Below are 15,235 nucleotides of genomic sequence, written 5' to 3' on the forward strand. Positions count from 1 at the left end.
AAAACTGAAGAAGGAAGGACTGTAGTGGGCAATGATTCTCAAATGAAATGAAATAAAAAATAAACTGTAAGCTGACATGACGTATTCTTTAAGCTGTCAAGATAAACCAGAACAAACTGATGAGACTAAAGCATTTTTAATTAATAAAATATTTTATAGGATAAAATTTATAACATGTGCATGTGCATGTATACTCAAGCTCTTTCTCATCAGACACATTCCTAATTTTGTATATTATGCAATATTGGTGCTTAATCACTTCATTTTTTTAAAAGATTTATTTATGCATACAAGAACTGGAGTATAAGCCAGAGGTGTGTGGGGGGGTGGTTTTATAGGATTCACCAGAGAGAGTGGGGAGCAAAACCGGTAGATGTACTGAAATACACTGCTGAGGGGAGCAGCAGGCACAGCAGAAGAGGTCTGCTGCACCATGTGTGTAGCTCCCTGGCTGGCTGGGGATCGAACTCATGCTGTGGCTGCCAACTTGATAGTGCTGTCTTCAACCCCTATGCCACCAGGGAAGCCCCTTAATCATTTCATTTTTGTGAAATATGATTTCATTTGCCAAATGTACACATAAAATGACAAACTTTTCATATCATCACAAATTTCCACAGATATCAAATTTATCTGGCCTATCAAAAGGTTATTCCTGCATTGCAATCTAGGATTAAATGAACATATTTTTTATTTTATTTTAAGTTTTCAAACTCCTATTTTTTCCCCAAAGTATTCACAAGTGTTTCCTAGTAAAGGGTAAGTTATTGGGCCTCCCCTGGTGGCACATGCAATTGAGTGCAGCGCCGTGAAGCCGTCCACAGCCTCTGCAGCAGGGGTTCGATCCCGGCCAGCCAGCGAGGGTCCCACATGGCATGGCAGACCTCTCCTGTTTTGCCTGCAGCTCCCCTCAGCAGTGTATTTCATCAGTTTGCCTATTCTGTTCCCTGTCTCTGGCAAATCCTCTCACTCTCCCGCACATCTGGTCTGTACCCCAGATCTTGTATAAATAAATAAATAAATCTTAAAAAAAAAACAATAAATAAAGGATAATTGTCAAAAGTATGTGTAAGTTAAACTGAAGTATATCTTCATGTGAAATCTGATTAGGTTTGTAAACAGTTGGCTGTACAACTTAAGTGTCTGACCTTGGAAAAGCACAGATATCACTTGAGGACATGGAGGTTATGGCTATCAAAGTGTAAAACTTTACATCACACCATTTAGAAATCTACCTCCCAAGTAAGGCTGCTTCAAAGAACAGTGTGATGTTTATTCTCAAATGCTTCAAGCCTCAAAGGGAGTGGGAAGCCATGTGCACAAAAGTGTTGTTTGTATTCTATCCACATGCATGTATTTGTGATACAATAATTTCATTCTGAAAAACTGCATAGACAAAATGAAATCTAATGGCAGAGAAATGGCTCATTTCAATGTTCAAATCAATGCAGAAATTTATTGTATCAAATGGTAATGTCAAATGAAAATGTGCCATAAAGTCAACTAGATTACTTGACCTTAAGTAATATAATACAATTGGTGCTACAAAAATACAATTAAATGAGATGTGAATGCAAGTATAAACAGATTTTTAGCACAGCAATAGTCATCACTGCCTTTAAATTTTTATACTGATATGTTCATTTAAGTTATTCATTCTATTAGTAAGCCAACAATACTCACCTAGTATCAGAATATAAAACATTAAACTATGTAAGAACAAACACAGTGTTTTAGATTTGAAAACACAAAATTTTCATATGTCCCAAAGCATTTTTACCTTTAAAATCCCAAGCAATCTGCTTTGAGTGCCTACAGATTTTTCCTCTGACAATCTGAATTCTCAGAGATGATGCATGGTTTTCAAACATCAAATGGGTTATTCTCTGAATCTCCCAAATTTCTACTAAGCGTTAACAACCCACACTTAAAGTTTGAGCTGCTGTCTTGTGGCTATCACACCATCCAAGCAGTGGGTAGGCCTGGGTGCCATGCTGAAGTTAAGGCAGGCATTGCTGCTTACAGTGTGCCATTTCTCTATCTGCTCTAACTCCATTAATTATCAGCCTGGCACTCCCTACTCCTGCCTGAGCCAATCCAGCCTTAAACAGAGGGACCCAGAATGACAAGAACATCAGAAACATAGTTGTAGTAGGATAATCTTCTACAATTTAACAATCAGGAGGCACATGGCATTCTATATGAATAGAAAATAATTAGAGATGCTCAAGGAGATTCCATTCTATTTGTTCCCCCTAAAATGTAATCAGTATTTCTCATCCCTCTTTTTTGTGTATAACTGAAGTCTTTCTAATAGGTGCCCCCATTTTGTTCCCACTTCCTAACAAACCAGAATTCAGAATTGAGGTCTGAGTCCCTGAAATCCATTCTTTCAAGATTAAGCACAGTCTACCAACTCGATCAAGCCACCTCCAGTTTGTCTCTGTCAAAATGATCTTGTCTGTTTTTTCATTCTCTCATTGCATTTGCAGGTCTATCTCTTCTTCATTAGTCCTTTAAATCTAAAAGGGTACAGAGATTGGCCATATGCATCTTTTCCAGCCTCACTCCTGGTATAGAATAGACACGATAAACTAAACTACAATAGCGTACTCAAAAAAAGCATTAGAGGTTATGGAATCAAACAAAAACTAAATGTGCCCAAAACAACTCATCTTCTCATCTCAGGTCAAAAAAGTCCTCCACACCCACGCATCTGCATATGATAAAATCACAAGACAACTGAGAAAAGGCCTGTAGGTTCTAAATAAAGCCATTTTCCTACTGACCAGGTGTCCTCAGAGTATAAATGTGCTCTTCTGAAGGGGTATTGACTGGAATGATACTGAACAATTCCATAACTGGAGAAAATCTCATACATTCCAATAGAGAAGCAGTGTCCTTACAATTTAACTCCACTTACCTGTAATGCTCACTGACAGGAATATTCTGAGAGAAGTATAATGCTGATGTCCGTGCTCTCCAGTGCCATTTCTTTGCAGGAAGCGTATAAAGGACACAGTCTTCTAGTTCTTCTTGGAGCAGATCCACCAGCTGTTTATGGGACCCTCCATAAAATGCCTCGATGATGAGGATACTCATTGGCTCTTTTAAATCTTCACCCTTCAGATAATAGCAAAAAAATATTATTTTCAAATATATGTATATATGTGTACATAAAAGAACTCTTTAACTTAAAAATAAGTGATACTGAAAATGCAAAAATAATTTAGACACAGTTTATTAACAGCAGCTTGTCCCATTTTCTAAAAAAGTATGTGGCACTTTAGGTTTACATTATTCTAATTGATATTTTTATATCATTCACATTAAGAGGAAATTAAGGATACATTATTTTTATGATTTCTGTTTTCTTCAAGCCCTAAGATTATGTCCACAATGATTTGGGTGTTTCTCCTAGTGCAGGAAGCTTACCGCCCACTCCTGCTGGGATCACTCACTTTCTGGTTGGATTGTCTGTAACCCTGTCTCAGTAACCTCAGAACCAATTTGGCCCATAGCTGTCTCTAGTCTAGGATAGCCACTCAAGAGGTCCTTCATTTGTAAGGCCAATTCCAGATTGGGAATTCTCTGATTGTATAACTCTCATATTAACTTGTCTTATAATTCACCAGTTATCACTGACCCCAATGAATCCATCTTCAGAGAGAATTACTTTAATATTCAAACCTCAATACTCTAGTGTTAAGAATCATAGAATATAGTATCTTAATACTGCATAGACCTTGACCACTTCCCCATTACTGTCAACACCACATCCCTGAAGGAACAACAAGAGGATAGCACAAAGCTACATGTCTGTGAACCAGCAACAGTTCTACAACCTCTCTTTAAACAACAAACACATTAAGAGAGGGAAGGAACATTAATGTTGCTATTCCAGAATATGGTAAAATTTTCATAACAAAGAATTGACTATCAAGTAATGTTTTATAATAATATATTTCTTAATGTACTCAGTGGACATAAAAATATGTGCATGGAAAAATTTTATATATATTTCAAATGTTACACTTTTTCCTGTAAGAAGGAAGAAACATCACTGTAACTGTATACTACATTATTTAAAGGATATTCCATGTTTGAATGTTCCTTTTTGACTTAAGTAAACACCATTCATTATTAAGAATACTGCTTTTCTTAATAAAGTTGTTCAACAAAATTATTAGTATCAACAACTCAATGATCCTCTTCACTAATAAAATTGTACTTCACTTTGCGCAAAGCAATACTCACTTTAATCGCATTCTAAAGAAGAAAGTCTCAAATGGGGGCCTCCTTAGTGGCGCAAGGTGTTAAGTCTCAGCACTGTGAAGCTGTAAGCAGCTACTGCAGCTACTGCAGCAACTAAGTGTTGGATCCCTGGCCAAGGAGCTAATACACATGGCACAGCAGACCTCTCCTGTTTTGCCTGCTGCTCCCCTCAGCAGTGTATTTCAGTGGATCTGCCTGTTCTGCTCCCCACTCTGTCTCTGGTGAATCCTCTCACACCTCTACACCTCTGGCCTATACCCCAGCTCTTGTATGCACAAATAAAATATTTTTTTTCCATTTTTTTATTTTAACATTTATCATTTTTTAATTTTTTAGACAATATTTGCTTTCCCCCACCCCCTCAGATTGAATCCCCATAGAATCTCCTTCCCCAAGGCACCCATGCACCATCACCACAGTCCCTGTGTTCCTCCCTACATCTTTCTCACCCCTCACCCTCCTCCTCCCCTGCAGTATGTCTCTGGTTTATAATTGTCTGTTTTTGCTTTGTTGTGTTTTGTACTGCTAGTATTATTATTCTTTTTACACTGATGTCTTATTTGGTTCCCCTATATTCCTGTTATAAGGGAAACCATCTGATATTTTTCTTTTTCCTTCTGGCTTATTTCACTGAGCATAATTCCTTCTAGCTCCATCCATGTTGCTGCGAATGACATGAGTTTATCTTTTTTGATTGCCTGAATAATATTCCATTGTGTATATATACCACATCTTCTTGATCCAGTCATCTGTTTTTGGGCATTTGGGTTGTTTCCAGGTTTTACAGAAGAACTCAAAAGACATTTCGCCAAAGAGGAAATGCAAATGGCCAACAGGCATATGAAAAAATGTTCAACATCCCTTATCATCAGGGAAATGCAAATCAAAACCACACTGAGATACCACCTTACACCATTAAGAATGGCACATATCAAAAAAAAACAAGCAACAACAAATGTTGGCGAGGATGCAGTGAAAAAGGAACTCTCCTACATTGCTGGTGGGAGGGCAAACTGGTCCAACCATTGTGGAAAGCTGTCTGGAGGTTCCTCAGTCTACTAAAAATGGAGCTACCATACGATCCGTCAATTCCACTCTTAGGGATCTACCCAAAGGACACAAAAACAGTGATTCAAAAGAGCACCTGTACCCCTATGTTTATTGCAGCACTATTTACAATAGGTAAAATAAATCTTAAAAAATAAATCTCAAATCGTTCTCAAAGAAAAGACTGAAGTGAAAAAAAAAAAACCATATTGATTAATGTTTGAATCTTCCAATGAGCATTTTGGGATAATACACAGAAATACATTTCATTTAATGACAAAAAAAGAAACAAAGTTCATCAGGTGGAAAAAAGCATGAATTCAAAAGTCCAGGAGAAAGAGCTGAAGATCAGCCCTATAATTTCCAAGATACATAACTTTGAACAAATTACCTAAATTTGTAGGGCTCTGTCTCATCATCTCTTAAAATGCGGACAACAGTCTGAACCTCAATAGTGTGTTATAAAGACAAAGTTGAAGCACAGTGGCTTCCACATAGCAACAAAGTAGTTTGCCCCTCTCCTTATTAGCATAGTTACTTAAGGTGGAAAAAAAGTCTTCAAATCTTCCAGTATTATAAACTCAGTAATTTTCAATCACTTCCCCTACACCACCAAAGATAGGAATGGTGAAAAATAACAAGCATTTGAAATACAGTGGGTGTCACCCATTCATTATCAGAAGCCTGCCTTTCAGATATGAATTTGAAAGCCCCACAGATTTTGTGGGTAAGAATTAAACTCCGAGGCTGAGCTATATAGAGGCCTTAATTTTTTTTTTTTTTCAGGGCAGCTGGAGATTTCACCTCTAATAATGCAGGGTTCAATGAGTTAACAAACACTCTCCAAATTCAACAAAATGGTATCGATTAATCCCTCAAATAATGGAAACTTCTAAAAAGTAACTGAAAGACCGATAAAAGGCAACTTTGGAAATTGTATTAAAAGCTTCAAAAAAAGGGCCTCCCCTGATGGTGCAGGTGGTTGAGTGCCGCGCTGTGAAGCTCTCCGCAGCCTCTACAGTGAGGGTTCGATCCCAGCCCGTGGGGAGGGTCCCACATGGCGTGGCAGATCTCTTCTGTCTCGCCCGCTGCTCCCCTCAGCAGTGTATTTCATCAGTCTGCCTGTTCTGTTCCTCGCTCTGTCTCTGGTGAATCCTCTCACCCTCCTGTGCATCTGGCCTGTACCCCGGTTCTTGTATAAATAAATAGATCTTAAAAAAAAAAAAATTTAAATTTAAAAAAATGTACTTAAAAAAAGGCTTCAACAAAGAATAAACACAGTTTAATATTAATTTGCTTACATGATCACAGCACAGACAGCTGCTACCTTGCTTTATTTCCTTTGACCTAATCACACAGTATGTATGCCCCTAATATCCTTAAAAGGTCTCTGAAGAGTATTAGTAAAAATGACCCAAGATATTTCCCACAAATGATACAATGTGATCTAAATCACTCTAAAGAATATCTCACTCACATAACCTCAAAGAAAGCATCATTATTAAAAATAAAAACACTTTCAGATTCTTTGTTACTCTGCCCTTTTCCATGATTAATCTAGAGCACATATCATGCCACATATTTACAGATGTTTCTTATGGGTCTGAATCACGAGTTATCTACAAACCATCAGCCACTGTGGAGGCAGTTCGTGTAGGTGCTGCTGTAGATTCAAGACACTCAGCAGAACTGAACACCAACCATGTGGGAGGTCGAAAAATAGAAAAGGGGAAAAAAAGATTATAGCTATAGCAGATTTCCACCCCTTTAATAACTCAGTAAGAAGAGTGAAATGTACAGGTTTGAACTAGCGTTTACTTGAGCATTTTTCTGGTGGCCAAGGGGTGTGCCTGCATTTGGGGTATTTTTCTAGGGAGAGTAACTATGTCCTACCATCTCTGAAGACTATATTTAGTGGCTTTGATTCATGGAAATTTGTTCTGCTTGTTTTGTGGAGACAGACATATCCTGGCAGTTTCCCCACTTACTTCTATTGCAACCTTTGAGGCAAGAAAAAAATATATTCATTCCTATAGTTTTTTCAAAGCACAACCTGGAAGAAAGATGATTCCCATTAGGTGCAAGCAAAAGGGAGAAGCTGATTTTTAAAATATGAGACTTAAGCCAAATGTCATTATAGCATATTAAAGAACAGTTCAAATACTTCTGCTGTGCTTGAGTTTTGTTTTAGAAAATACTGTTTGAAACAAATAAGCATAAGGTTGGGAAAAGAAAAACACTCTGATAAAAAGAATTTTTGCTGTTCTGGTGGAATTTGTTGAAAGATAAAGGAAGTACACTACTGCTCATTTTAGCAACGATCCGATAAAACTGCAGGTGGTCACCCTGACATCACGAAGCTCACGAGCATATGGGTGAACAGTCATTTTTGCAGTGTTAGCAATGGCTGCTAGGGAGCAAGTGCTTTGAGTAGTGGTATCAGAACCTCAATAAGGAAATTATTTACTCCAAAGCAAGGAGCGTGTCTTTATATGGCAGGAGGCTGTGAGCAAGAGTCTGCCAAGAGATGGTGGGAGAGCCTACATAGAGTCCAACATCATACCTAGGTGCCTAAGTTATGACTCTGCTAAAGCTCTAGTACATGTACCACTGTGAAACTTAACCCTTGGAACATCTACACTGAAGTAACTATCTCAGAACATTTTAAAAGGAAGAAACAACAGAAGAAAAATTCCTATGTTGGAGAACAAACACCAACCAGAAAGTCCATGTTCTTTCTGCATGACACTAGAACAATGCTATTTTATGACATTAGGAAAAGAGTAAATGACCAATCTATTCTTGCTCCCTAAAAGAGCATATAAAATGTTTCAGATAAATTTTGAACAACTTTTAAATTTTTCCACTTAAAAAAGCAAGCTTCAATTTAAAAAACTCATTTATTCAGCATATTTTATTCCCCAGTGACACCAGATAAATGAGAATCTACTACACTATTAAAGCGTTATGAAAGTTTAATTCATTATCAATACTTTGATTTAATGATACATGGTTAAATGCTAAACATTAAATTGGCAATATAAAGTACATCAAAGTGATAGCTATGACACAGTAATTTTAAACCACTTCAAATTCTATTTATGATCACCAAAGGTCAAGAATTACCTGCCTTTTCAAAAATTCATATGTACACTTATCAGTATATAAAGTGAAAAAAATCACAGTCGTAATTCATGTAAACATTTGGACCAGTATGAAAAAGTGTCATTAGATTCATCACAATTAAAAACTAATAACGGATTGATGAAATCACCAAGAACAAAAGTCACCTGAAACCAATACTGAATTTTTTTTTAATTTTTATGAAAACTTTTTGCCATCATATCTGCATTTTATTTTAAGCTTGACCCAATTTCTTTATTCCCTAAGCCATGATCATGTTCAAGGTGAACTACATTTTTGTCTACATCCTCTAGCAGTTAAAGCTGCTGTGGTAGCTGAGTTGTTTTTAATAGTATAGACATAAGAAAGTTGTACTATGGCATTGATTTAGTGAAAAAGATACGTTAAGTAGACATAAATCATGTGGACTTTTAAAAACTACACCTAAGTTACATTAGAAATCCAGAGTTAGCCCACTTAGATGATGTCAATTCAGTTACCTAATAATTTTCAGTTACTCAAATAATTTTCCACCAAGTACCAGTAATAATTTGAAATCAGAATTGTATTAAAAAGTTCCACAGATACCTTTCTGCTATATGTATAGAAAGGTATGGTTTCAGTGATGATGGTTTTAACAGTTTTAATCCCACACACATGAGAAATTGAGTCCACAGGCTAATGCCCACATGGCTTGATACCTTAAATGTCAATCAGTTGTTGAAATATATTTTCTATGCCTATATATACAATATTTGGAAAGTTAGGTTGGCAGGGTTAAAAAAAACGCTTTAAATTAGGGGAAATAAAATTTGAGTAGGATTTCCCAATAGGTCATCTGAGGTTTACCTAGTATTTTCTTACTGACCCCTTCTCTTCTGCACCTCCACCCACCAACTCCAACACACCCAGGTTCTATTTAAGAAGCAACCAATAACCCAGCAGAGTCAAATAGGGCAGCACTGAGAAAAGTTAGTATTAACTTCAACCCACTCACTTATTTTAATGATTCATCAGGGAAACCCCAGTTGTTAAAATATACCTGAAATCTCATTAAATAGTAAAAGATAAGCATAAAAAGATTTATGCTTTGAAACCTATCATCACCAAAGACTGAAGAAAGTACAAAAGGGAAACTGATATTCCACTATTTGATTATGAGACATACAATTACTGATAACTTATTTACTAGTATGGGCTTAATAGCAACATTTTTTTTTCATCTTGTGTTCATATTGAAAAAAGATGTAGTATTTTAGTGTTTTACTCCCCCACAGCACTACAGATATTCTCATTTCTTCAACTCTGACTTTTTGTTTCCTATTGATAACTAAGAACTGAGGATTTATGGACCAAAACCAAGATTTGGGAAGAAATCTGAAAAGCCAGACTGTGAGGCAAACTAAGGCTATTTTCATATGTGCTTTTCCAATTATATAATTTGCCATGATCTTTTTTCTTTCTCTCATTTCAGCTTTGTATTGTTTTGTTTGTTTTACTGAGGTAGCACTGGTTTACAACACTGTGTAGATCTCAGGCATACAGTTTCTCAAGTTAGCAACTGTCTATATCACATCACACCTAGCACAGTAACTGCAAGGATCTTGTAATACATGCTCTTTTCAAAATTACAATCTTAAATGCATTACTTAATTTTCCCTAACAAGTATTTTCATTCTTCTTGATTTGGATTTAACTTTGTGCTTAAAAATATCAATTACTTATTCTATAACTTGACTTTATACAAAGTCTTGGTAATAACTATCCATATCAAATGCAAATTCAACAAATGCTTACATGTACTGGTACTATGACATCATTCACTTGTTTTCAAAGATGCATAATTCCCACAAATAAGTAGATGTGCATATATTATAAACTCATTACCTTACATTTTCATAAAGTTGCATTCCATGCTATACAGCAAAATTATAACTATGAAGTTTTTTGTGAAAATCTATGACTTTTTGCAAGGATACTTTCACTGACAAATAAAATACGAACCCTCTTTCAATTTTTCATTGCTATAAATTTCATGAATAATTTCAACTATAAAAGTAGCAATGAATTAGTTCTACTGAACACTAAAAATATTTTCAATTTGCTGACATTTTCAAATGTGGCAGTATATTTATGAATCAATAGAAAATTTTACCCCAGAAAATCATCTCATCACTCACTTAAACTAGTGCATTACCTTTTTAAACTAGGTGTCCATACTACTATACAATCCGATTCCTATCTCACCATTCTCCATAAAGTAGCCACAAGTAATCTTTCCAGATCCGATCATGAAGTGACATGATACGAAACCTTCAACGTCTCCATCACATGAGGATAATTTATATATATATATATATATATATATATATATATATATATTAAGAGCAGGTTTATTAGGGAAAGGGACAGAGGAATAAAGAAAACTTGTATAGACACAAGCGGGCAGGAAGAGCTGCCCGAAGGAACAGGTTTGCTAAGAGAGGCCTGCATGGTTGCAGGCGGGTGTCCTTGACAGGTCACGGGCAGGCAGGAGGCTGCTCCCCTGCAGAGGGAGAGAGTTGGTGGAGAGGCACCTGCATAGTCACAGGTGGGCAGAGGGAGTGCTGCCCACATAAGGATAAAATTTAAGGCCGGACCACAGAACATTCCTTTCCGGGTCTTTCCCTCAGTCTTCACTATGGTCTCCTTTCTCTTCTCCCAAGTCAACCACTCTTGCCCACTTTCACAGATTTTGCATTGTAGCAAAACCAAACACTCACATTTACCTAGAAGTTTTACACTTCTATGACTTCACATCTTTATCTCTTTTCTGTCAGCCTTCTCCTCATGTTGACCTGACAAACTTTTCTTAAAATTTCTGCTCATGAATCACCAATTCTGTGAAACCTTTCCCTGAACTCTTCTTAAACACGATTTCCTTTCTGTCCTGGATGACACCATTATATTTGCTTCACTCTATTTCCATAGTCCCTAGGGGTCTAAAAAAATCTAGAGGATGGAGACCATGACACTATTTTCCTGGTGGACTATCCAGCAGCTGGCATATAGTGTACATCACTAAGTTTTTGTAGAGCTAAACTGAAAGTCAATAGGAAACAGGAAGCTAAACCTGCTTTTAACCTTCGAAGTAGCATTGCTTTCATTTAACACAGGTCCCAAGCAAACAAGTGTTAGGCAACACTATACTTGCTAGTAATGATTCTCCATTATTCCTGAAGTCTAAAGTAAATAAAGCAACTAGAATACCTGAATATATTTTATTATATTCTCTTTCAAATATTGATCCTTTTTTCTTACTGTTCACGGAAATCAGAATTTATAGAACATAAAATATTTTGCGCAGATGTATGTTTATTTTAAACTACTGCTAATAGAATAGAAGTAACAGTGATTAAAGGAATGGAAGAAACACCATAAGCAATAGAATTGTAGGTCAAAGCAAGTTTCATGGCCTAAGAGAATATCTGTGCGATCCATGAATTTTGAAAATCACCTGCAGTTTTTTATTCTGTTTGATTTATCATGATCCTAGTTTAATAGTAGAAGTGGAAGCAGGATGAGAAGCCAATTCCCTCACCATCAATCTGGAGATCCCATTCCACATTTAATAATTAGGCTTTTATTTAACAGGGAAGAAAAAAGGCATTTTTAAATACTTTCTGCCAACAATTATTCATTTTATAAAAATCTGACAAGATGAATAATGAATTTGCTTTCTCAAGATGGCATTTCTCCAAGTCTTCCACCTTCCTGAAACGGGCTACAAATCAGCCTAGGGGGATAAAATTGGGCTACTTGACCCACTCGAATATGGCTAAGTGGGAAAGCCAGAGTGTATTACGTAATCATCGGAGGAAGGAATGCTGACTTTTTCATTGTTCAACCCCTTTTCTTTCATGGAGAAAGAAATGGAGACTAAAGGCATCACAGAGTAAGTGACACAGCAAGGGCTTCAGCTCAGGACTTCTAACCCCATATTCATGTATCTTCCCACTACACTCAGATCTATGGACATGATATAAGTAAAAAGTGCTTCCATTTTCTAGTCTTTGGAGTTTGGGATTAAAAGTCATGTTTAATAATTATGAATACGCAAATGATATATAGGGATATATATATGCATGTAGAATATAAATGTCACAATAAGATAATAATATATTTATTACGTAATATATTTAATAATAACTCCCAGTAGCTTGTAAATCTAGGACTTCTTAGGTATACATCATATAACATTAAATACATATCAAGTAGGGCAGTAATATACAAACTTTTATTCTATTCTTTTCTGATTTCTTTCACAGTTCTGTATGCTCAGCCCTCCCTTGACCCCACCATCTTTACCCTTTGCCTCTCAGCTTTTTTCCTAGGATAACAGGCTTTAGCACTAAGATGGAAGGAAGACAATATCCAAGATTCATATGACAAAACAGGTTTGGAGTAGGAGGTGAAGAAAGAAGGAAGCTCTGTTCAGTCTATCTCATAATTTCCTACTGTCGCCATCAAGCAAAATCTGAGTTAATGGGCCTCCCCAGTGGCGCAGAGGTTGAGCACTGGTTCGATGCCCGGCCACCGGGCGAGGGTCCCACATGGCGTACAGACCTCTCCTGCTACCCGCTGCTCCCCTCAGCAGTGTACTTCGGTCCTTCTGCCTGTTCTGCTCCCTGCTCTGACTCTGGTGAATTCTCTCACCCTCCCACGCTTCTGACTGTACCCAATGCTTGTATGGATAAATAAATAAATCTTTAAAAAAAAAAATCTGAGTTCACTTGATATAATGATCTTTAGTAGTTCTTTGTACATATCACTTGTATATTTATACATGATTACATTATATCCACATCCTCCACAGCATATTAAACTGCATGAAGACAGTGACCCATCTGCTTATCACCATGTCCCCAGCACTTAACAAAGTATTCAACAAATTTGGATGGTCAAGAAATCATAAAACCCTTTACAATGATGGCCTTGACAATAACTTTCTAAATCATCCAGATCTTTATTAATATCAAACACAAATAATCATCCCTTACTACCACTAATTACTATTACTCTTACAGACAGAACTTGATGCAAACATTCTACATATTAATACAACATAATTACGTTGATTTATAAATAAAACCTTGTTGTATTTGATATGTCACACCTCATTTCTAAGGAAAGTGATTCTGCCAAAAACTCTGCTGAGGAATTTAGAAGCCAGAATCTTCTCTGACATGATGTATGTATAGGATTGGTCCCCTAAAAAATGTTCAGACAGGCTTTTTCCAAGCTGTATTAAGCTTTTTCTAATATGTGTCATTTTAGTATGTGGAACTAAGGACCATCAGGGTCCTGTGGGCCTTGAAAGAATGGTTACCAGAAACTTAAACTATGAATATTACCTAATTCAGGGTCACTCTCAGAAATAACCTTTTTATCAGAGAAACCTATCTTAAGGAAAGGCAAACATCTAGAGGCAAAGTTTTTTCATATAAAATCATCATGTTCTTATCATCTGAGATCTCCTTTCTCTCTCCTCAATGCTCCAGTGTCCACCTGATTCCTTAGCAAAGGAATATTTTCCCTCATTTTTACTGTAGAATTCACAGCTATGGAAATATTCCACATATATGTAATTGAAGTACATCTTTTCTGACTAATGTGCTATATATTAATTTGTTTGCTCATCTAGCCTGAGAAGAACTGAAAGGAGTAGAGGAATTCCCCCTTCATCTCTAAACTCTATAAGAATATTTAACACAAGGACAGTGACAGCTATGACTGATTTATTCCTTAGACTAGCATTATCTCACTACTATGTCATATTTTAACTCAGACATCATTTGTGCAAAGTAATTACAAATACACATACCAAATGAATTTAAAAGAAAATGACTTACTAGATTCTTAACTATAACTGGCATGGAAAGTCTCCCTTTAACATCTTGTAAGAACTTAATCCATATTAACTGAGTAAAAAATTGTGTGAAGAGTTTCTCTCTACAAGTGGGAGGCACACATCACATTTTCAATTAACTTTGAAGCAGAGATAGTAGGGTTACCCTAATACACAAATATCCTCAGTCCTATTGGAAGTGCAGCAAACATGAGTGGCATCCCTTGATGAGTTGAAATAAATGCCACCAAGTATAAGGAAGTGGATTTACTCACTTTCAGTGAAAAATGAAATGGATATAATCTCATAACTCAACCTACATATCAGTGAAAAAAATCAACTTAAAAGAAATACAAAGAAAAATTTCCATTAGAGAACTAAAGGGCTAGAAATAGATATTCTTAAAAGAATGTTAAAACACCTTTAATATTCTTAATATTCATTTTATATCAATGAGAGATATGACAATGAGATGACAATGAGAGTCATCAAGCCAGAATAGAATTTTTATTTTTTTTGGGGGGGGGGCTATTCCTTTATTTTATTTTATTTTATTTTTAATAATAAATTTTATTTTTATATTCCCCATACAGTTGCAACCCCCCCTTTCTGATCCCAATCCCTCCCCTCCCGCCCCCACCCCCCAAAAGTGTCTCTGTTTCATAGTTTTTTGTTGATTCTGATTTTCACTTTCTTATAGTTATTCAGAATAGAATTTTTAAATGGTGTTAAGAAGTATGAGATAAAGTCAGCGTTAGAATCTGTCCTTCAAGATACAAGTCGCAGTTCTCCCTGGTGGCCTAGGGGTTAACTCTCAGCGCTATCACCTCTATGGGCTGAGTTTGATTCCTGGCCAGGGAACTAACCACATATGACGCAGCAGACCTTTCCTGTCTCACCCAC

General features: G+C 36.4%; 1 protein-coding gene across 10 annotated transcripts in view; it reads right to left on the minus strand.

Moving 5' to 3' along the window:
- The window catches only part of GTDC1 (glycosyltransferase like domain containing 1), a 352,060-nt gene that overhangs the window by 245,700 nt on the left and 91,125 nt on the right, over positions 1–15,235 (minus strand). For 9 of the 10 annotated variants that reach the window (XM_054699714.1, XM_054699706.1, XM_054699707.1 and 6 more), the window contains one exon: positions 2,924–3,123. In XM_054699714.1, coding sequence (XP_054555689.1) covers positions 2,924–3,123 — 200 coding nt within the window. Of the gene's footprint in view, positions 1–2,923; positions 3,124–5,268; positions 5,277–15,235 lie in introns of those variants that run through there. The other variant, XM_054699713.1, reaches the window with a different exon arrangement.

The sequence above is a fragment of the Talpa occidentalis genome, unplaced genomic scaffold (assembly GCF_014898055.3).
Source record: "Talpa occidentalis isolate TD23 unplaced genomic scaffold, MPIMG_talOcc4v2.1 talOcc4.3, whole genome shotgun sequence".
Lineage (NCBI taxonomy): Eukaryota > Metazoa > Chordata > Mammalia > Eulipotyphla > Talpidae > Talpa > Talpa occidentalis.